The sequence below is a fragment of the Rhododendron vialii genome, chromosome 1a (assembly GCF_030253575.1).
Source record: "Rhododendron vialii isolate Sample 1 chromosome 1a, ASM3025357v1".
NCBI classification, from domain to species: Eukaryota; Viridiplantae; Streptophyta; class Magnoliopsida; order Ericales; family Ericaceae; genus Rhododendron; species Rhododendron vialii.
This window is the reverse complement of record NC_080557.1, coordinates 40,198,540-40,222,862: the sequence shown is the minus strand read 5'-3', so window position 1 is coordinate 40,222,862 and position 24,323 is coordinate 40,198,540. Positions and strand designations below refer to the sequence as shown.

Here is a 24,323-nt window from a genome sequence, read left to right as displayed (position 1 = left end):
AAGGGAAAAACCAAAACAATCGGACGAAAAATATTGTGGTAATTTTGCTCATTATGCAACTCTATTGTACATGAAAATAATGTAATAAGTGTAAAGAATTGATTTCATCTACAGCATACTAGACCCATCATACCAGGGAAAACTACTGCCAAAAACAATAAATCCAAGACTTAAAAGGAAAAACGAATATGAAGCCCCATGAAACAACTTGGCATCAAAGAATATAACCTACCTACTAAAAAAGGAAAAAGAGTACAATAGTATAATCTTACCCATTGCAGATCAACAATCATCCCATTCCACCGTTTGTTTCACTTAGTTCTCTTTTTATTTTGGGTCTCTATCAACCGAGTAAGGATTTCATCGTGATAGTAACCGGATACCAGCTTCTAAATCCTCTAGGGTGATGGTGAGTAGTTCATCAGTATCCACACAATCAAAATTGAGTCTCAAGTCCAAATTCTCCCTAGCATTAACCAGCATTGGATCCACAATACCTCCATTCATCTCCTTCCGCTGTTTTTCACTAGTTTCTGCCTCAATCAGTGTCGCAACAACATCAACCGTACATGAAGGAAGCAACTTAAATCCATACAACAAGCTATCTTCGGCTTGGTTGTTTATCTTTAAATGAAGAATATTGGCTAGATCTATTGAACTAAAGTCGTCAAAATGGAAAAACTTTGTTACCCTCCTGCAGAAGCCTTCATTAGAAGTAATTACCCGCTTCATCGGTTCACTATAGCCAGCAAATATCACTACAACTTTTCCACCGTCCATGACCGACATGATCTCTTCTAAGGCTTCCAGCCCATAGTCCTTATCATCAGATTTTTGCATAGGAATTAATCGATAGGCTTCATCGACAAACAAAATTCCTCCCTCTGCTTCTTTTATCTGTAGACCGTTGGTGGAAAAATTTGTTAGAAGAGATTAAGTATAATGGGTATCGGTAATTGAGCAGTAATGTTAGATGCAATATTCTTTAAAAATTTCATGAAGAAGCCTCTGCCAGAATCATGTGTCGGTGAGAATTTTGTATTTACAAGTCGTTTTGATGGGTTTGCTGATTGACCATGATATGCTGAAATTCAGTCATAGCCTCAAAATATAGTACATACTTCTTTTGCTACGTAAAAATGATGAGTACAGTTTGAGAAGCACAAAAGGGCTACCTTTCTCCTAGTCTTTGGTCCTGTATGGCCAACAAACTCCCCTACCAAATCAGTTCTCTGTACTTCTGTTACCTTGTCGGTTGGTAAAATTCCCACCATAAAGAGTAATCTTCCAAGGATTCGAGCTACCATAGTTTTACCTGTTGCATAATTCTACGTCATGCCTTGTGGTTAAAAGTACCAGATAAAGGAAGATGACAACTCAAATTGCCCACGGAGTATGAAATATATATAAATAAGGGAGGACTAAAGGAATGAGTAGGAATGGAAACAATGGTTTAGCCCACCAACTATGGAAACAATGAGGTAAAGCTAAAGATATTCATATGAACAACCATCTGTATTTTATAGTACATGGCTTGATATAATATGACCACAATCCACATACATCCTTGACCATGGGTTACCTGTTCCAGGATTGCCAAGGAAGGCCATATGAGGTGGTTTCCTAGGGCCAACTTTGAGCCCAAGTGCCCGTCGCCTCTCATCCAAAAGCATCCCCTTTGCCCATTTCCGAAGTTGTAACTTGAGCTCATTTAGCCCCACTATATTTGATAATGCATCTTCAAGTAAATCCATCTTAGCCTTTGTCTCACTGCAAGCTTCAATAGCTTTGCGCTTCCTCTGCTCTTCACGGTGCCAACAAAGAAGTTCCCGCAATTTCTCACTTCCTGGGCCTTGCGATAGGTGATTTATAGGAGTCATACCCTCCTGCATATGAAAAGCTTAAGTATCATAATCAATTAACAATACAGTATATGATCGTACACCGTAACATTTTTTAGAATGGCGACCAACAATACATTGTCTTCAGCACTGCAATCAGCATTGTACTCCAATAATGTCTTCACAGTCGAGCAGTCTTCAGCTCGGAGTGAATGCCAAACGGCCAGGTGCAATGGAGTCATTCCATTCTGTTAGGAAAAGAAAGGCTCAAAAGCATTATCAATATCCAAGATTTCATCGAAATTCAAACAAGAAAGGCTAATGAATAGTTGGTACAAAACACACATTTGCTTTGGCTTCAACAAAGGCACCATTAGCAAGGAGCAACTGAGCAGCTTCATTGCACCCATTTTTTGAGGCCATGTGCAATGGTGTTTCTCCGTACTGCAAAAAAAGACATTTAGCCAGAACGAAATATGACAAAGTTAAAAACTCCCAATCATGTAGACATGAATGAAAATATGACCAATCAACATAAGCTTCACTCGATTGCAAAATACAAGTCCAATGGAATTAAGATGATTCGTAAATTTTACCCACCATGTTTTTGGCCTCCAACTCGACTTGTTCGGGTCCTTGCGAATCAAGCAACAACTTAACTATCCCAACATTATTGTAACCAACAGACACATGAAGAGGTGTTTGAGCCATCTGCACTTAAAGCAAACGTCGTGAATAAATGGGAAAGCAAATGAAGAAACAATTCGATCTGTACAAATTCCATGCATACATTACCAACAATGTGATGACTGGACCCGCATGCAGTATAGCAACCCAGGTACAATTTGATTCAGGAGCATACAGCAACCAAGAATATAACACAAGGGTAAAAAATTCCTAATGCTATTTGGGAAAAATGAAACTCGTGTCTTCACTAGAGTAGGAGTTTCCACTAGCCATATGCACATGAGGTTTTGTATTTTCCTGACCAAGGGGTCTAATGATCTAATCGGCCACAGAAAATCTAAGATATAGTTGGAAGGGAAAACTGCGTTTTGACACCAAACCTTAGTAACTAACTTACTACACTTTGTATGAGGCACATCATCACTTATATTATTCTTCAAAATGACTATGAGCTCGAGGTAATAGAGAGGGATATTCTAGACAAATCAATCTTCATTACTCCCTTTCGACATCATTCTTCGTTATATATCGGAAAAATTACACCTCCTTCTTGGTTGATGTCCAAGAAGTTCATCGACCCCAATGAGTCTCTTTTAATTTGATCTGCTTCACCCCTACCATCATTTTCACAAGACAAAGTTACGGTGCCAACAAAGAACACATGTCCACAATTACGGTGCCAACAAAGAACACATGTCCACAGACCAATAATAACTCCCTTACCTTAATGTCACACTCGACCAATCATCTCTTACATCCAACTCCACAATAACTGATTATGCATAAGCAAATAATACTCCTTGTTCAACTCAACCGTACAGACAGATGCCAATCATAATTGAACGGTAAGCATTTCGAGAACAGGATGTTTAATTAATCAGCCACCAATCAAACCTCATTTTTTTCGTCAGTGTTTCCTCTTATTCTTCTTCTTTTGGAGGGTGTAGGGGACCTTAGAACATTTTACATTAGACCCGAATGTAGACAAACTTTGTATTCACACCCAAAATCAAACACAAAGTGAACATAAATGCATAACCAAGACCCACCAAGATTTTAACAAATTTCTTGAAAATCCACATCGCAATGTAGACAAAAATCAAGATGGCATCACAATGTAGACAAAAACAAGGGATTTGCATGTGTGTACATACACTAGAGGAGTTTAGCATGATATACCCAAAAATCAAGACGGCATTCAGATTTGTAAACAAAACTAACCACAATTGAATAACCAAGAGTCACCGCAGATTCAACAATTCCGTAAAAACCCATTTCGTTGGAACCTTTTATAACATTTCAGAGTGGGGGATCTTACAACAGGGTTTCGATCGTTGAGAAGAGAAGGGTTATCTCGAAGTAACTTCTGCATGCCGACGAGATCTCCGGACTGGGCACAGCTGTGTATGGTGGTTGGCTTGGCGGATCTTGACCGCTGATCCTGCTGATTCCTCTGCATCATTCCTGTCTTCGTCGCTTCTCTCGTGCCGGAAGAAACCTAAATGCACAATGAGAGAGATTTTTTTAAGGAATGTCTTGAGACCCTTTCAGAGGAATGCATCAGAAGGCAAATGCATTTGGATCTATCATTTGTGTAGGTGTTGCATTTGCCTTCTGATGTATTTGTCCACCAAATTTTTGTAGATTATTAATTCGTCTCGATCGATGAGAGGAATCGGGAAACTTTTTTTTTTTTTTTTACTTTCACCCAAATATATTTAAAAATATCTAAGATAAAACACAAATTATAAACATGTCAAAATATTGACACTAACCCGACCTGCTTAAAATCATGTCATGTATTTTGAGTGAACTACTAATTTAAATCAATAACAAAAACTGAAGACATTTTTAGAAGAGGAAAGAGCTCTTGAGACTAGAGTGAGTGGAGAAGTAAGCACTTTATAATACACTTGAACACAATTTTTTTGGCATTGTACAAAATGGCTATAACCCAACTATATTTATACTACTCCATGAAATGTTCTAGATTTTTTCTTTACAAGATAGGTTCTAGATTTTACACATGTGAAAAATACTTACAATTACAATAATTATTTAGAACATTTCTTAAGGCTTTTCTAGACATCATCTAAAATCTAGATATTCTAGAACTCTACTAGAAACTAGTACTAGTACATTTACATCCCCTTCCTAAATATCTTCTTGATTTGGGCTTTATTTTCTCGGGCCCAAATACTAAATCAAGTTTATGCTCCAACATTCTCCCTCTTAATAGAAGATAAAATTTGAAGCACAAAGTGAATTTACTCCGAGAGCATTCAATAATTTTTCCATTCTCTCTGTACTTTCCATTCTCCATTCGGTGGATTACGTAGTAAAGTCATTGCTGCTTTGGATGTACTCCGTACGAAATTTGCACTAGTTCAAGACTTCAAGTTGCATTACAAACTAAACTCACAAACTAAACTCGGAAGTGTCCGCTTTTATTGTACCAATCCCATGTTCCAGACAAGTTATAGGAAAACAATTATTATTCGTCCTCATATTCCTCTCCCACTTTATTTCCTTTTCTTTTTCTTCCTCAGCAAATCTAAGGTCCGAATTCAGCATTAAAAAAAGAATTGTTTGATTCTTGTTCCTCGTAAACCTAATTTAAAAAAAAATGCAGCATTTCTACAGCATATGTTACACATTACATCAAATGAAATTACAGAGACACACACACTCGCAGAGAGAGAGAGAGAGAGAGAATTACAGCGAGAGAGAGCAGAGCGCCAGAAAGAGAGCAGACCGTCGTCGGAGATTACATCACCGGAGAGAGTAGGAGTCGTCGGGTTCTTCGTCGTCGGACGGATGACGCAACAGAGGGGTTTAATTGATCTGGGGAGAGTGGCATAGTCGTCAGTGATGGGCGAGCGAGAGGGAGAGAGACCGTGCGAGAGGGAGACTCCAGCGAGGAACTCCGAGATGGCGCAGATCTGAAGAAGAAAGGGAGATCGAGATGGATTGTTGTCGATACTAACAATGAAAAAATTATCTGGTGCTTTGCACCTAGGAAATCAAGGCAATCCAACGGTCCAATATTGATTGTGAAAAAATTATCCCGTGCTTTGCACCTTAAAAAACAATTTTTTTTATTTTTTTAATTATCAAATTAATCAATATATTAGTTAAGGAATTTATTATTGGTTAATAGTGAAAAAATATTTAATTGTATTGGATTTTGTAATTATATATTTAATCTAATCAATAATCTAATTTAACACTACACAAGAGCAAAAGAAAATAAGGTACTGTATAATATAAACTTAACATTTACATTTCATAATAAACAAAATAACAAAAATACTCCTATAATAAAGCACTTAAAAATGATTTTTTATATATTAAATAATATATTAAATTATTATATTAATTAACTAAATTATTATTGATTATTTGTGAACAAAATTAATCAAAGTTGGAGGCCAAGTCATTATATAGTTAATCAAATGAATAATCTAACATTGCACAATGGCAAATAAGTCATTTGATAGTATTTACCCAAAAAAAAAAAAGTCATTTGATAGTTTTTTACATCATATACCATTCTTTATACACCCAATTTATTTTTCATCCAAACCAAGTATTAATTTATCTTTTTTTTCTAATACATCATTCAAACCATCGAACTTTTTAATACACCCTTTATAAATGTCACATTAATGTGGACACTCTCTTCTTAACTAATATTCCTTACTATCTTATCCATCTTTCATAAATAATACATCCAAAACTCATACCGCATCCAATCGAGCGCTTATACCCAAGAGAATAAATGTTCGATTGGCCTTCTCGAGAGAAAAGGATTGACAATGGCATGCCTGGCCGACTGCATCACTTAAGTTATTTTTTAGCTAGGAGTTGGTGAGATTAATTTTCTTGCTTCCATCCATTTGTATAGACTTCTTAAAAAGGGCCCACACTTCACAATCCAAACAGAACCCATATAAAATGGGAAAGTGACATGACTTGAATTCTCTCTATTCCATGAACATCAATCCTTTTGATGGAATTCATTTTGTTCACATTGTTGATAGTACTAGACAGTAATAGCCTACGAGGTGATGACTGAGTGAAACAGGAAGGTCCCACAGTTCTAAATTTGACAAATATAGAGATTTTTTCTCAAATTCAACAAAAGCCCAGGGCAAGTTAAGATTAAAGAATATTAATCGTTTAGGATTTCTCATTCTTCTTGACGATGAGAATCGAAAAATGAAATATAGTAAAAACATGGGTCAAAATTGAAATTTTGTTTTTTGTAAAGACGTACGCGAACTTTCTTCATCTTTAGTGAATTTGTTTTTTATTTTGATTAAACATTTTTATTTTTTAAATTCCTCTTATCAAGACAAATGATGAATCCAAAAATTTGGCATGTTTTAAATAAAACAATTGTAAAAAAAAAAAAAAAAAAGGACAAAGAAACAGAGTGAATAATTCCGCACAAACTTGGAGGAGTGGTGAAGGGAAGTGTAGACCATCATAGGAAGAAAAAGAAAACAAGATGGGAGAAGGAAAAGAAGGGGACCATCTTCCAATTTTGGGTAGAAAACTGATAATTAACAAAGTTAGAATGAAGCAATAAGCACAAACAAAGTTTGAAGAAATTCTATCACAAAAAAAGGGGTACTAAAGGTAATTAAAAAAAAAAAGGCATATATTAAAACAAGCACTAAACTTCTCCTTTGTTTCTCACAATCTTTCGCGGGAAAATAAAATGTTCTAAATCGACTCTCCTCATAATCAATCCAGTCCTTACATAAGCCTTTTTTGCTAAACTTAATAGAATAAAGTCCATGTTTTTACAGATTTCTAGGCAGGTCATTCTCCTCACATGCACTAACTGAAATATCATGCATTTAGCATAAACAATTTGACTATTCCTTTTAACTGTAGTCCATTAAATTGAACAGAAATGCGCCCTTAAATACACAATGATAACACCACCATAAAAAAGGAAGAGAAAAAAAGGTTACCCTTATTCCAAATCAAGCTTTTTTTTTTATCAGAATCCAATCTCCACTTGTTTTCATGCTTATACATATATCTATATCTCTAGATTCAAATCATTTGTGCTAGTGTGGTAGTGATCCAAGCTCTTGTTTGGTACATTTCTCATTCATAAAAAGCATTGGAGTTCCATGTCAATATCATACATAAGAAGCCAAATACTTCAAAATCACACGTTATTTTGAGGCGTGATCGAAACTTCTCACGATGAATTAGCCACTCCAAGCCGGCCTGGGTTCATGTAGTGCACGGATGCACTACCAGGGTGTAGTGCGTGATCTGAGTCATCCGTTTCGACAATCAATGGTTCTAAATTATATCTCAGCTCTTGCATATTTGAATCGTCCCCTTGCTGATATGACATATGGACCATTGAAAGCCGAGATTGTGCACTACACTCTTGTAGTGCACCTCAGCAATACACGGACCCTGATTCCTCTTTCAGCAGAGTGAAACTAGACGTTACATGTTGCAAGAGTAACCACAAAAAACTCCAAAAGAGTTATCTTTCATTTTTGTAATGATCTCTAAATATGCCTATGTCCCCAAATTCCAAGATTCCATTTTGATAATAATATTAATCAACTTTAATCCTTTAAAATGTTTTTCAAAAGGAAAAAAGCGAGTATTGAAAGTGATCCATCAGAATTTTAGAATCCTTTTTGTTGTGTTACTCAATTATTTATTGATCTTTTGGAAGGGCAAGAGTGCCGTTGTGTTAGTGTCGTTAGGTTTTATCAATGCAGTACCTTTCACTTTTGTCAAAAAAAAGAAGGACAAGAGTGGAGCTAGAAACTTCAATCAAAACTGCAGACGGGGAAGTGGAGTGAATGAATAAAGAAAATGGAGGGGCAATTAGTTACTACTCCAGTAATTTTTAGTCTAGGGATTTCACGAAAAATCCCCTAAGATTTTGTACCCAAAGTTAGGGGAGTTCGGAGAAATTTTTCATTCCCGGGTGGGTATATCCCACGTGGTACCTACTCGGCACATTTGGATTGTCCAATACATGCATATATGGACGGCTCAGATAAACATTTTTTCTCCTCTAACCCCAACAGTTTCTCTCTCCTTTTTTTTTTCTCTCCAAATTCGAGCTGTCAAAAAACGCAATAGACGGCTTGGATGCGCCGAGCGGACACCACGTAATACCCACCGGTCACTGAAAATATGAAAGCTCCCTGTGAGAACTCTTTTTCTCCGTCTCCTTGGAAAATAAAGCTCCGTGTTGCAGGGGGGCATGTAGTGGGGTTATTCATTTTTCTTTAGATACAATTGGATTTTCACACGTAGAACTTTAATACATGATGTGCTAATTTCCTAAATGAAAAGCTAAAGTTATGGGTCCTATCTGATTTATTTTGGGACAAGACTATAAATTATAGTAGTACCAAAGGAAAGTTCCATCAAGATGCAATTTGGTTCGGCCATATTTAAAGCCAACTTTCATGACTTCCCATGGGTTAAAATATGAGCTGGTGGGCCTAAGAGAAAAGAGGAATATATTAAGCCACAAAAATACTTTAGAGAAATCAAATAATTCACAAAAAGTTGTTAGGGTTTGCAAAATCAAACAATAACTAAACGATACGAGGTGAGTATTGTAATATTTTTTTTTGGTTTATTTGCAACTAATATACCATATTTTCTCATGTAATTGCAGATATAGAGATTTACATCACCAATTCTCGTAAAAGTTTGTTAGGGTCTGATGGAGTTCTTCAACAGATCTCGAGAGAGAGAGTGAGAGAGAGGCCTTTCAATAGCTGCTTGAAACCAGTGGGGTCTTGAAGGGGAGAGATCGATGGATCTGAACTTGGGAAAGACTGAGATAAGGAGAACGACGGTTACAACTCGAATTAGACCCGCGCCTTGATTGACGCGGAAGAATTTGGCAGTTGGTTTTTTGTTTTTACAATAAGTGAAAGTAGACTTTTGGTACTTCCTCTATTTTCAAAAATTTAGAAAACTCATTTCAATTTTTAAAAATGAAAATAGACAACCAAACATACTTTCGGTTCTAAATTTTGAAAATTCTAAAAATAAAAACAGAAAACATGAAATGAAATGGTTACCAAACAAGAGCATAGCTTTACCCATTATTATTAATCAGTTTGGACTTGGAATTAGAGCAAGGAGGATTGGGTTTCCTGGAAGGCTGGAGCTATAGGCCATAGAATGTAAAAGCCGAACAATTAGTGTTTGCCTTGGCTGGTTATATAAGAGGCCCTGCCCCATTCTCTTGAACTGAACTTAAATTTGGAAATTTTGTTCGCATTTGTTAGTTTTTGCGTCAAATTTTTGTGGGTTATTGATTTGTCTTGATGAGAGAAATCGAAAAAGTAAAATTTTGGCACTTTTACTCAAGTATTTTGAGAAATAACTACTTTTTAGCAAAAAAATAACATTTTTGCGCCAAACAGTGGTTATTTCTCAAAAATACTTGGATAAAAGTAAAAAAAAAAATATTACTTTTCCGATTCATCTCATCGAGATAAATCAATGAACCACAAAAGTTTGGCGCAAAACTAACAAATGTGAAAAATTCTGTAACGCCCCCAATTTTGGGTACGTTAAATGAGGCATTTATTATATAATAAAGAGAGTCTGGCTCATTATTACATCATAAATACATCATAAGGAAAGGGTACATTTATTCAACAAGAAATGAACTAGGGTTCCTAACACTACTCTGCTTGCTCTTCCATCCTAGCAAGCTCCCCTGCTCCAAAAGCTTCCACGGTGTACATCTTATCCTGTTCATCTAAGGAGTCTGACACATTATACCAGCGTCGCCACCGATATAATATGTCAGGGTCACCAAAAGGTAACACCGTGAGCTACAACGCTCAATAGAACAAACTCATACCCGCTAACCCATAACTTACAAACAACAGGTTATACAATCATCGATTTCCACATGATACATGTATATACAGCTAACAATGACACATCCACATTCGTTAATCATCTATCGTTGGTGTCCAAGATTTTCGTGTTTCTCCTACGCGACTCATCGTAGACCGTGTCAACATTTCAACCTTTCAAAATCATTTGTATTGGCTCCGTACCGCGGATAACCAAGCTACACACCCAACCTTTCAAAATCATTTGCATTGGCTCCGTACCACGGATAACCAAGCTACACACCCAACCTCGGTTCCGCCGTTCCGGTCTCCCGAGTATCCTCACAATGGTTCCGCCGCACCGGGTTCCCATTGGCACACAATTGCACACACACATCTCACATAATGCCATCAAAATCGGTCATTATGTAGTTTCAAAAATATTTCCTCCTTCGAAACAAATTTTTCTTGTTAACCACACCCTAGGTGTCATGTTTCTATTTTCTCGATTTTCGTGTCTCGTTCTCATGCATAGACTCCGCGGTAGGACTTTTCACATACGCAACCATAAATCATTCATTGTAATCTAACAAGATCATCCAATTCTATATTGCTAAGCATGCTCGAAAAGATCAAAATATGAATACTTCAAATCAAGCGTTAAAATCTTATCTTTCGAAAATCGTTATATCTTACTTTTTGAGAAATTCAATACAACATATGTTTATTTAAGACAAAGTCATTTATCCAACATGTTCATACCTCCATTAGTGAGATAAACTTATTGACAATCATGCATTTTAAACGATAAGCTTATTTACTTGAAACCAAACAATAGATAATCTTATCTACGATATTGATACTTTGAATCAAGAACATGCTACTTTCTAACGTAGATTCTATACTATACGTAGAGTTATTGGATTAGGGTTCTACGTATACTTAGGGAAGTGAGTAGAGAAAATCTACATGATCGTAATGTCATTTCAAGATTTTGTAAAACGAGCTTGCTATTTATTCCTAATACTTTAACTTGCCTTATCATAAGCAAAATAACTAAAGTTATACTAGGGAAAATGAGTAGAGATTAATCTACCTTGATCCGAAACTTAGTCGGGGCCGAATAAGCTAGTTGGAAGATTTCTACGGGCGGTGAAACTTGCAAATCTGGACCAAACTTTGGATGGCAGTAACTCGGTCAATATTTGGCCGAATACGATTGTTCTTGGGTCAAAGTTGAAGCTCTCGAAGTGCTCTACGACTTTCGTGAAGGAAGTTGATCCTAGAAACTACTTTAGGTAGGAGAAAAATGGTGATAAAGGCAGAGACAGTATGCTGTCTGGAAATAGAAATCCGAGATTTTTACTGAACTTCGGATGCCAATATCTTTGTCGTTTCTTCACCTATTTGGATGGTTCTTGGGTCTAACTTGAAGGTTTCGAAGTGCTCTACAACTTTCTCGAAGGGAGTTGGTTCTAAAAACTACTTTAAGCAGGAGAAAAATAGAGATTCGTGGAGGGCAGTAAGCTGCCTGGAACTGGAAATGGTGTTTGGAGAGGAATGTAAGCAAGGGAGTGAAGGGGTGAGTTGAACTTGAAGTGAGCTTGCTATTTATAGGCACAAGTCTTGGCTCCCTCCCTCCTCCATATGGCCGGCCCCCCCTCTCCTCTCTTTTCCCCATGGATTTGCTCCATTGTCATGTCCAATCAAGCTTGAAAGCATGCCAAGTCTTCCATGACTTGTCACTTCCATTTGTAGGCCAAATCTTAGGTCATCATGAAGGGTTTTGGACTTGTCAAGTCTATGGGGAGGTTGCTTGCAAGAAGGAATATAATCATGGCCTAGCTTTGTACTTTGGAAGACTAGAATGGGTTGGCATGTAGTCAAAAAAAATAGGCTTAAGGCTATAAAGGTTGCTTGTGTAAGTAATCAAAACTCATGCACACACTCCACCCCACTCTCTCCATCCGGCCTCCTCTCTCTCTCTCTCTCTCTCTCTCTCTCTCTCTCTCTCACACTTGTATCTATATACATCCAAGAAAATCTAGGAAAGTGAGTCTAGGATTTTAAGACTAGAACATAGGTGTGCATGCATGGCAAAGCTAGCCTTGCTTCCTTGGAAGCAAAATGATGAGATTCCTTAGCCCATGATTTTGTATTGTCAAATCAAGGCTTCATTGGCAACTTAATTGCTATTAACCAATGGTCAAAAATTCTCCTAGCATTTATTAACCATTGGTTAAAGAAGGTAAGTATGAGCTTGAATGACTAGTCAAATCTAGGTTCTCATTATGGCAAGTCTAAGGTTGAAGCAAAATGATGGGATTCTTGTATGACTTGTCTTGTCATGCATTTAGGCAAGTCAAAGGTCTAATAACCAAGGGACAAAAATTCCCCTAACAATTATGGACCAAGGGGTAAATGGATATTGGTAATAATTTGATATGACTAGTCATGGAAATCTATTGTCCAAGGGATAATATTTTCCCTAACAATTATGGACCAAAGGTTAAAGTTTTCCCTTGCCTTTATTATCCAATAGGTAGGGTGAGTAATGATGCTAGGTAAAGTGAAATGACTAAACATAGGAATAAAATGATTACTCCTATAGTCTAATGGTTCAATAGGGTTCGGAGGGTTCAAAAGGCTCAAAGACGGTCAAAAAGGTCCATCTAGGATTAGGAAATTGTAACTAGATTGAAACGGTGGTCTGGTTCCACCAACTAATCGGTTGGATGCTAATTCTACTTGCCAAGTAGGATTTCTAGCCAAGAAATATAATTTAAAGATTTTATTTAACTCACTAGAAAAAAAATACAAGTGCTTCTACAGGCATACTTGTCTTTAGAAAATGACTAGATTGCTCGGCGTGAAAATATATAATTTTATAAATCTCAAATCTAATTATGACGGATTATTAAAATTACAAAGAAATTTTTAGTAGCAAATCCAAGGAATTAAAATAAAATTTAAATATTTAACGAAATTTTTATTTACCAAAAATCAGGGTCGTTACAAACTATCCCCCTTAAAATAATTTCGTCCTCGAAATTGGTGCGTCGCTTCGGATCATATCTCGTCGCTATACTGGTCTTTGGAATCATCGTCTATCACCCTTAAAATAGGAGCAGGTCACCACCAATCCTTTAATAGCGTGATATTGAGGTGATCACCTTCGTCATTTGAGGGTATTTCCATCACGTAACCTTCGTAGACTAGATTGACAGCTATTCTTCCTTCTAAAGTGCTAACAGGTTCAACAGCGATCTTATGGGTTCAGTTTCTAGGTATGCAGTGATAAATAGTTTAGGAAAAACCTTCCCATTCCAAGGGTAGATTCTCGATTGGAAGAGGATAGAATACGCTACATGGGTATAGGTACCCTTGCAGTGTTGATCAGGCTCGAAAATTAGGATTTCAACTTATGACTGAACAGAGAGGGGTGATGTCAAGGAATCAAAGAAATGCCCCTACAAAATCAGGAAGGACCCTATAGGTATGTTTTAAGCCAATCAGCGATCTAATCAAGATTCGAATACTCTGGCAACCCACAAAATGCTTTGGCATCACACGGCTACTGTCTAAGGCTCCGGCAGGTCCTAGAAGTATCTCGAAGTAAGACGACAGCGTTTCAAGCATCTCTCACAATCTTCTGCATGTTTTGTTAATCAAATTAAGCCTCATCACTTGCTTAACAAGACGGGGTTGAAGTTGCTTCAGTCGTTGAACAATTTGCCTCGTAGTACGCCTTTGATGAAGTTTCCATCGTAGATACCAACGCCAAATGCAAAACTTCTACCAATCATCATGCGGACTCGTATCCCACAAGCATTTTCTTATCACATCCCTATCAAATCAGCATGCTCCCCACCTAACGATATTAAACCCATTTCTAAACTAGGAAACAACGGATCGCTTGGGCAGAATCCCTCCATTATCGTACAGCGTAAGTACTCCATCCTTATTCAGGGGGAAATCGAACATCTGCAAGCATGTCCTACTATAGTCTACAAACTCGGATATTATTAGCAAAGGCATTGAAAGAACCTATGCAGTCACGGGAAAATAAACCTGGGTGGCATCGACTTCTGGCAATAATTTCAGAGGTACGGCTATCTTGAAAATAAAATTTCAAAAATCCAAGATAATCCTAGATGTCGGGACAGGAATGACTGAGTTAAGCTGCCCTCAAGTAGCGCAAGCTTTTGATAAGAAATTGATGATACCTGGTTAGTTCAAGGAAAGGTACCCATCTCCTAAGGAGATTAGTTTCAAACAAATTTAAATGATCGTACCATAAGAATGAAACAAGGAGTTTTTCCGAAATGATTTGAATATCATCAAGAGATGATCTGAATTTATTGATTACGAACGAAATGGAATAGTTATCAATGATGGAATGGACCAATCATCAAATCTTAGTTATTGCGAAATGACATTGCCGATCATTATCGAAAGTGTCAATAAAAGTTGTATCAGAAGAAAATGGTTGCTATGATTCTCGAGGTTCAAAACTCAAGAGTTACGAAAAATTCGAGGGATAGTGAAAGGTTCTAAATGATAATAGTTAGGATTAGTAACACCATAGGGTGCATCGCTTGGCCAATTAGGTCGGGTCACAAAAGATACCCAAGATTACGCCACTCTTATCAATAAGTGTCGTAAGGAGTAAACATGAATGATTTCATTACTTGAAACAATGAGGGTTTCCTTCACAAGGATGTTGATTTCAAATAGAGATTTGAGAGAAGCAATGTAGTTAGGAAATGGTACGGATATGACTAGCCGATTGATATATGCTCCCTACTAGGATTTAGCTGGCGGAAGGAATTGTCGTTTCCTTCGAGCATTCCCAATTTAAACAAACTTTTCGACCTCAGTGTTCCCGGTTTGCGTCCGGTACATGTGGTTAGCGTCCGCAGCCCTTGAACAGTTTCACGCCTTCCTTTGTCGGTCTACGATTCTAAGGAATCTTGCGGTGTGAGAGGTTAGAATGGAAACTTTGGGAATAATGGTTGATCTTGTTGGCTTTAGACGTTGCGTTGGGATGTTCTTTCTGCATCAATGTTGCCCTTGTTGCTTGCAGTGGCGGCCTCACCGTTGGTGTTGGCATCTTGACTTGCTCTCGTAGTCCTTCCTTTTTAGAGTTAGTAGGGAGTTATTCACAATCTAGTTTCCTAACAGCGCGTAACTCGAAATCGCAAGGTTCTTACTCCTAGTGAAAGGGCTATGAGGTGAGAAAAGACCATTGAGATTTTGAAACGCGAACGAATTTTCAAAGCAGCAATGGAATAGGATGCAATTTGAATTCGGCTATTGTTTCGGCTGCTTAGGCCTAGGGTTGGTTAGTGCTAAGAATGGCTACAATAGCTTAGTTAGACCTATTCTGCGTTTAGAGGGTCCTCCGTTATCGTATCCAAATCCGTGGCGCGTATTCACTATCTACGAGGGAAAATTGAAAGGGGTTTTTACTAAAACAAATTTTCTTTTGCAAATGGTCTATCTTTCAAAAGTCAAAAGTAGCTTAATAACATAGTATGCAACGGTACTCTTTTAAAAGTAAAGCAGGTTTTTCATAGATAAGAACATCATACAACATAAGCATAGAATTACAAACATAAACATAGAGTTCTACTATAAAACAAATAGATTAGAACAAGATTCCTAATACAAGTTGAACACGATCTTAATCCTTAACATCCTACATCCCGAAGGATTACAATCGGCCTAATATATGTCTAAATGGCGTCGTTGGGTTCGGGTCTCGCCCATCCTCGAGATTCTCTACCATCTTTCGTTGTAAGCTTGGCGCAACTGACGTTCGTACTCCTTTATGACTGCGGCGAGTGCGACGGCCACGACGAGAGTCCCGTACCAGAAGGTGTTGAGACGGTTATTCACGGCGAACCACCGTGGCATGCCTATTGTGACTACCGCACAAAATATAATGAGGGCGAAGAGTTGCAACCATAGGGTTTGGATTGTTATGGTTATTTCGGCTCGCTCGATTTCTCGGAATATGGCGTCTTCCGGAAATCCTCGTCGTCGGGTTGCCATGGCTCGGCTCGGTTTGGTTCGGGTTGATAGGATAGTATGGAGATTTGGAGGAGTTATGATGGTGAAGGAGATGATGAGATGGAAGTGGTGGTGGGGTATATATAGGGGACGGAAAAGGGGTGTTGTGGAGGGAAAGATTGGAAATTTAAATTTGAAGTTTGAAATTTGAATTTTGGAGGTTGAAAATTTTTTTTTTTTTGAAATTGGACGGTTAGGGGGGTGCGGTTTGCCGCGCCTAATGGGGTGGCACTCGGTGCTAGGTTCCGCTCTCGTCGTTTAAAAGGCGTGGAAAATATTTATCCAATGACGAGCCGCAAGGTTTACTAACACCAAAAATGTTTTTTTTTTTTTTTTTTCGAGTTTCTAGGTTCCACATTCGATTCTTGATTTAAGTCATCATCCAATTGTTCGGGAATTCCCAGCTCGGCTGTACTGCCAATTCCGCGCCTTGCTTCAATCCGAAGATTGTTTTGACAGAATTCCACCCAATTTGAGACGGTAAACTTAAACTCAATTCACGTTTGTGCAACGGTCAAACTATCTCATGGTTCTACCCATTCTACCCATGGCCGAGGTTTTGAACCTAAAGCTTTGATACCAAGTTGTAACGCCCCCAATTTTGGGTACGTTAAATGAGGCATTTATTATATAATAAAGAGAGTCTGGCTCATTATTACATCATAAATACATCATAAGGAAAGGGTACATTTATTCAACAAGAAAGGAACTAGGGTTCCTAACACTACTCTGCTTGCTCTTCCATCCTAGCAAGCTCCTCTGCTCCAAAAGCTTCCACGGTGTACATCTTATCCTGTTCATCTAAGGAGTCTGACACATTATACCAGCGTCGCCACCGATATAATATGTCAGGGTCACCAAAAGGTAACACCGTGAGCTACAACGCTCAATAGAACAAACTCATACCCGCTAACCCATAACTTACAAACAACAGGTTATACAATCATCGATTTCCACATGATACATGTATATACAGCTAACAATGACACATCCACATTCGTTAATCATCTATCGTTGGTGTCCAAGATTTTCGTGTTTCTCCTACGCGACTCATCGTAGACCGTGTCAACATTTCAACCTTTCAAAATCATTTGTATTGGCTCCGTACCGCGGATAACCAAGCTACACACCCAACCTTTCAAAATCATTTGCATTGGCTCCGTACCACGGATAACCAAGCTACACACCCAACCTCGGTTCCGCCGTTCCGGTCTCCCGAGTATCCTCACAATGGTTCCGCCGCACCGGGTTCCCATTGGCACATAATTGCACACACACATCTCACATAATGCCATCAAAATCGGTCATTATGTAGTTTCAAAAATATTTCCTCCTTCGAAACAAATTTTTCTTGTTAACCACACCCTAGGTGTCATGTTTCTATTTTCTCGATTTTCGTGTCTCGTTCTCATGCATAGACTCCGCGGTAGGACTTTTCACATACGCAACCATAAATCATTCATTGTAATCTAACAAGATCATCCAATTCTATATTGCTAAGCATGCTCGAAAAGATCAAAATATGAATACTTCAAATCAAGCGTTAAAATCTTATCTTTCGAAAATCGTTATATCTTACTTTTTGAGAAATTCAATACAACATATGTTTATTTAAGACAAAGTCATTTATCCAACATGTTCATACCTCCATTAGTGAGATAAACTTATTGACAATCATGCATTTTAAACGATAAGCTTATTTACTTGAAACCAAACAATAGATAATCTTATCTACGATATTGATACTTTGAATCAAGAACATGCTACTTTCTAACGTAGATTCTATACTATACGTAGAGTTATTGGATTAGGGTTCTACGTATACTTAGGGAAGTGAGTAGAGAAAATCTACATGATCGTAATGTCATTTCAAGATTTTGTAAAACGAGCTTGCTATTTATTCCTAATACTTTAACTTGCCTTATCATAAGCAAAATAACTAAAGTTATACTAGGGAAAATGAGTAGAGATTAATCTACCTTGATCCGAAACTTAGTCGGGGCCGAATAAGCTAGTTGGAAGATTTCTACGGGCGGTGAAACTTGCAAATCTGGACCAAACTTTGGATGGCAGTAACTCGTTCAATATTTGGCCGAATACGATTGTTCTTGGGTCAAAGTTGAAGCTCTCGAAGTGCTCTACGACTTTCGTGAAGGAAGTTGATCCTAGAAACTACTTTAGGTAGGAGAAAAATGGTGATAAAGGCAGAGACAGTATGCTGTCTGGAAATAGAAATCTGAGATTTTTACTGAACTTCGGATGCCAATATCTTTGTCGTTTCTTCACCTATTTGGATGGTTCTTGGGTCTAACTTGAAGGTTTCGAAGTGCTCTACAACTTTCTCGAAGGGAGTTGGTTCTAAAAACTACTTTAAGCAGGAGAAAAATAGAGATTCGTGGAGGGCAGTAAGCTGCCTGGAACTGGAAATGGTGTTTGGAGAGGAATGTAAGCAAGGGAGTGAAGGGGTGAGTTGAACTTGAAGTGAGCTTGCTATTTATAGGCACAAGTCTTGGCTCCCTCCCTCCTCCATATGGCCGGCCCCCCCTCTCCTCTCTTTTCCCCATGGATTTGCTCCATTGTCATGTCCAATCAAGCTTGAAAGCATGCCAAGTCTTCCATGACTTGTCACTTCCATTTGTAGGCCAAATCTTAGGTCATCATGAAGGGTTTTGGACTTGTCAAGTCTATGGGGAGGTTGCTTGCAAGAAGGAATATAATCATGGCCTAGCTTTGTACTTTGGAAGACTAGAATGGGTTGGCATGTAGTCAAAAAAAATAGGCTTAAGGCTATAAAGGTTGCTTGTGTAAGTAATCAAAACTCATGCACACACTCCACCCCACTCTCTCCATCCGGCCTCCTCTCTCTCTCTCTCTCTCTCTCTCTCTCTCTCACACTTGTATCTATATACATCCAAGAAAATCTAGGAAAGTGAGTCTAGGATTTTAAGACTAGAACATAGGTGTGCATGCATGGCAAAGCTAGCCTTGCTTCCTTGGAAGCAAAATGATGAGATTCCTTAGCCCATGATTTTGTATTGTCAAATCAAGGCTTCATTGGCAACTTAATTGCTATTAACCAATGGTCAAAAATTCTCCTAGCATTTATTAACCATTGGTTAAAGAAGGTAAGTATGAGCTTGAATGACTAGTCAAATCTAGGTTCTCATTATGGCAAGTCTAAGGTTGAAGCAAAATGATGGGATTCTTGTATGACTTGTCTTGTCATGCATTTAGGCAAGTCAAAGGTCTAATAACCAAGGGACAAAAATTCCCCTAACAATTATGGACCAAGGGGTAAATGGATATTGGTAATAATTTGATATGACTAGTCATGGAAATCTATTGTCCAAGGGATAATATTTTCCCTAACAATTATGGACCAAAGGTTAAAGTTTTCCCTTGCCTTTATTATCCAATAGGTAGGGTGAGTAATGATGCTAGGTAAAGTGAAATGACTAAACATAGGAATAAAATGATTACTCCTATAGTCTAATGGTTCAATAGGGTTCGGAGGGTTCAAAAGGCTCAAAGACGGTCAAAAAGGTCCATCTAGGATTAGGAAATTGTAACTAGATTGAAACGGTGGTCTGGTTCCACCAACTAATCGGTTGGATGCTAATTCTACTTGCCAAGTAGGATTTCTAGCCAAGAAATATAATTTAAAGATTTTATTTAACTCACTAGAAAAAAAATACAAGTGCTTCTACAGGCATACTTGTCTTTAGAAAATGACTAGATTGCTCGGCGTGAAAATATATAATTTTATAAATCTCAAATCTAATTATGACGGATTATTAAAATTACAAAGAAATTTTTAGTAGCAAATCCAAGGAATTAAAATAAAATTTAAATATTTAACGAAATTTTTATTTACCAAAAATCAGGGTCGTTACAAATTCAAATAAAAACAAAATTCTCAGATTTAAGTTAATTTCAAGAGAATGGGTAATTTGTTGTCCTATTTGAATTTTTTTTTTCATTTGTTAGTTTTGCGTCCAACTTTTGTGAATTATTGATTCGTCTCGACGAGATGAATCAGATAAGTAAATTTTTTTTTACTTTTATCCAAATATTTTGAGAAATAACAACTTTTAAGCAAAATAAGTGAAATAAGTTGATTGACTTATTTTGCTAAAAAGTGGTTATTTTCTAAAATACTTGGGTAAAAGTAAAAAAAAAAATTACTTTTCCAATTTTTCCCATCGAGACAAATTAATGATCAGAAAAAATTTGGTGAAAAATTAACAAATGTCAAAAAAATTCAAATAAGGACAAAACCAACTTAATTTCTTTGAAGTTTAGAAGTACTAAAGGGCCCATTATCCTGCATTATAATTTTGTCCTTTTTTCCTTCTCATTACGAACAATTACAGTAATACGCAGTTTAGCAAAAAGGGCATAAAGCATCATTGATCATAAAAAAATAACAGGAAATTCGGAAACATAGAAATATAATACTCCAGTAATAAACTTCAAATAAAATACTCCTACGCAGGAGTTAATTGTCTAGTAGAAACATGATTGGATTTGGTTCCGTCTCCGACTGGTTTTTCCCGTTCGGCGATTTTTCCAATTTGATTTCCTCGAGATCTGGTTGGTTATGGTGGTGGGTAATATTTTTTCTTAGTTTGCTTGTTTCGTGTGTTGACCCTAGATCTAGTATCGTGCTTGGTGTGGTCACGTGGCTTTCCGCTTCGCCGAGCTTTTTGGTGGCTCGTGTCAATACTTTTGATAGTTCTCGATTAGTTCTATTATACATATTTTTCAAATTCATGAAAAACATTATAGATTGAAAAATACTCCCTCCGTCCCTTATTTATAGTCCAGTATTCCATTTTAGGATGTCCCTTAATAAGTGTCCATTTTGTAAAGTTAGTGGGTAAAAGTTGGTGAATTGTCTATTTTGTCCCTAAAAGTAGATTCCATTTTAAAAAGTAAGTGAGTAAAAGTGTAATGATGATGGGTAAGTAGGGAAAGTGGAGAAAAAAGTTGATGTGAAAGGTATAATGATGATGTCTTTTTAATAAGTTGGAATTACGAAGCAGGACACTTAAAAAGGGACGGAGGGAGTATAGGTAATGAAAAATGACACGAGTTTCAAAAATTGTTATCCTTTTTGCATCAGAGGAAGTAGAAGTTAATTGTCTAGTAGAAACATGATTGGATTTGGTTCCGTCTCCGGCTGGTTTTTTCTCCGTTTAGCGATTTTTCCAATCCGGTTTCCCCGAGATCCGGTTGGTTATGGTAGTGGGTAATAGTATTTTTTCTTATTAGTTTGCTTGTTTCGTGTATTGACCCTGGATCTGGTATCATGCCTGGTGCGGTCACGTGGCTTTCAACTTCGCCTAAGCTTTTTGTTGGTTCGCGTCTAGAACTTGTTGTGACAGCGAGGATTAGCCCTAAAATGGTATCTATCGTTCGTGGTAGCGAGGGTTCATTGACTTTGTCAGCATTTCTCCCTCCGCTACCAACCAACCGACATTTGGCTTTGGATAGTAGATCGGCATTGAGCCACCCTGAGACGACGTATCTAGATTGCTAACTCTATTATTGCTGAATTTTATTATTGGTTGTGTACAAAGTTTAAGACTCACGTTTAGAATTTAAACATAAGCTCGTCTCTTTGTGTTTGTTGTATATTGTTAGCGTTTCGGGTTTGGTTGTAACTCCATAGAGGTATTCAAATTGAAATCTATGTAAGTGTCAAATGACTTTTATGGAATGCAAAGTTGTGCTTCGAATAAAACAAATAACAATATTATCAAAATAAGACGTTACCTATTGATAAAATTCTCCTAAATTGAAAAGAAGAAGAAAATCAAGTTGTTCGAGGAAAGACAGAAGACTATCTATGCCTATAACACGGGATTCACGAGAGATTATCTTGCAATTAACTCTAAAAAATTGTCAAATTTCAAACTGTGCAATTTTGTTACCAGAAAGTCTACACACATATAATCTGTGCACAAATTTCATTATGGGGCCCATCACGGATCCCATGCAAATCATCCGAGCCGCTCATTAAATGTAAAACATTTTTTCAAGGGTCCCTGAAAAAAATAATCTCAATCTGATACCTATAGATGCTCGATCCAATCATATGACTTTTCATTATTCAAAAATCTGAATGAAAAGTTAGATGATTGGATGAAGTATCTATAGGTATTGGATTAAACTTATTTTTTTCAAGAATCTTTGAAAAAATGTTTTACATTTAATAAACGGCTCGGATGATTTATATAAGATTTGTGATGGGCCTCGCAATGAAATCTGTGCACAAATTGCTGTGTGTGTAGCAGCTTTGTTTTATTACTCATCGCTGTACCACTCGAGCTATCATTTGAGCTACGGTTAGGTTGTTCAAACTTGAACTGCGTGCCGGATGGAAGAGGGGAGAAATTATTCGTTACCTTTGGGGCAACACATCATTTTTGAGAGGTGTTGCCTCACACCAATCAAAACCTGCCATGTTGACTTGCTGTCATTATTTCTTCCTTATTTCTACCACATCAATAATTCCAGACACCCAGGACAAACGGCAAAACAACAACGTTAACATGTACCCACCTGGGCCACCTCTGTAGGCCTGTCTTATCAATTTTGATGTCCTTGCTCTTCTCTTTCCTCTAATTTTTTGTCACATTTTTTCTTTAGCTACAGCAAAGTAACAGTTCAATTTTGATTTTTAATTGAACGGGAACTTATGGGTCTTGATTATTAGGCCCGTTTCGAAACGTAAAATAAGTTTTTATTTTTTAAGAAGACAATTTCAAGCTAAAAAATAATGGGCTTATTGAAATATAAAAATATGCAATATAAATTTTGTTTGAAAGATCTCCATGAGATCTTTTATACGGTGCAAAAAAAAATTTTAAAAGTAAAAAAGACAAAAGTAAGTAAAATAAGTTGACTTGTAGACTTATTTTTGTCTTTATTTAGAAAATTATGAGTTTCGGTCAAATTTTTTTACTTTTTCGATTCCTCTCGTCAAGATGAATCAATTAGTTACAAAAGTTTGATGCAACAAAAAATAAATGCAAAAACAAAATTGAATAAAAAAATAAATTACTTAACTTTTCAATCCAAACCCATCGTTAGTGAAACTCCACCTAAAGAAAAGAGATTAAGGCCCCGTTCCAGAACACCTTCTTATAAAATAAATACTTATTTCACATTTTCAAATTCAAAAATAATATAAATGGAAAATAATTTTTTAATTTTTTTTGCACCATATAAAAGATCTCGATGAGATCTATCAAACTAGATCCATATTGGTAGAAAAATTATTTGTGTAAACATATTATGTTTGAGCTTAAAATTGCTTTATTAAAAAATAAGTACTTATATTGAGTTCCGGAACGGGGCCTAAGGCCTCGTTCCAGAATACCTTCTTAAAAAATAAGTACTTATTTCATATTTTCAAACTAAAAAATAGTGTAAATAAAAAATAATTTTTAAATTTTTTTTGCAGCGTATAAAAACAAGATTCATATTGCATATTTTTATATTTCAATAAGCCTATTATTTTTTAGCTTAAAATTGTCTTTTTAAAAAATAAAAATTTATTTTACTTTCCGGAACGGGACCTAATAATCAAGACCCATAAGTTCCCGTTCAATTAAAAATCAAGATTGAACTGTTGCTTTGCCGTAGCTAAAGAAAAAATGTGACCAAAAATTAGAGGAAAGAAGAGCAAGGACATCAAAATTGATAAGATAGGCCTACAGAGGTGGCCCAGGTGGGTAGATGTTAACGTTGTTGCTTTGCCGTTTGCCTTGGGTGTCTGGAATTGTTGATGTGGCAGAAGTAAGGGAGAAATAATGACAGCACGTCAACATGGCAGGTTTTGATTGGT

General features: G+C 36.9%; 1 protein-coding gene across 3 annotated transcripts; it reads right to left on the bottom strand.

Annotated features, from left to right (window-relative positions):
• Positions 1 to 22: 22 nt before the first annotated feature.
• On the bottom strand, positions 23 to 5,472 carry LOC131326274 (ribulose bisphosphate carboxylase/oxygenase activase, chloroplastic-like). 3 transcript variants are annotated; one of them, XR_009199962.1, is made up of 8 exons: positions 3,847 to 4,069; positions 2,442 to 2,552; positions 2,187 to 2,285; positions 1,979 to 2,089; positions 1,583 to 1,886; positions 1,176 to 1,315; positions 147 to 897; positions 23 to 59 (listed from the first exon to the last, which is right to left on the bottom strand). XR_009199962.1 is itself a non-coding variant. In XM_058359000.1 (8 exons), exons 2-8 carry the CDS (start codon positions 3,988 to 3,990, stop codon positions 361 to 363), a joined length of 1,446 nt encoding a protein of 481 aa, XP_058214983.1. In that variant the 5' UTR covers positions 3,991 to 4,026; positions 5,248 to 5,472; the 3' UTR covers positions 23 to 360. The 3 variants fall into 3 exon arrangements, 2 of the variants coding, with proteins under 2 accessions (XP_058214983.1, XP_058214994.1); XM_058359000.1 differs by adding an exon at positions 5,248 to 5,472 and having other exon boundaries at positions 23 to 897; positions 3,847 to 4,026; XM_058359011.1 differs by lacking the exon at positions 3,847 to 4,069 and adding an exon at positions 3,750 to 3,818 and having other exon boundaries at positions 23 to 897.
• Positions 5,473 to 24,323: the final 18,851 nt, after the last annotated feature.

What these genes read in the sequence shown, in the direction of transcription:
- LOC131326274 (XM_058359000.1), bottom strand. Translation starts at nt 3,990, where the DNA reads ATGATGCAGAGGAATCAGCAGGATCAGCGGTCAAGATCCGCCAAGCCA. An exon ending in TCAACGATCGAAACCCTGTT is followed by an intron (nt 2,553 to 3,846) that starts GTAAGATCCCCC and finishes CTTTAAGTGCAG; the next exon opens with ATGGCTCAAACACCTCTTCA. An exon ending in ATTGCAGTGCTGAAGACAAT is followed by an intron (nt 1,887 to 1,978) that starts GTATTGTTGGTC and finishes TTTCATATGCAG; the next exon opens with GAGGGTATGACTCCTATAAA.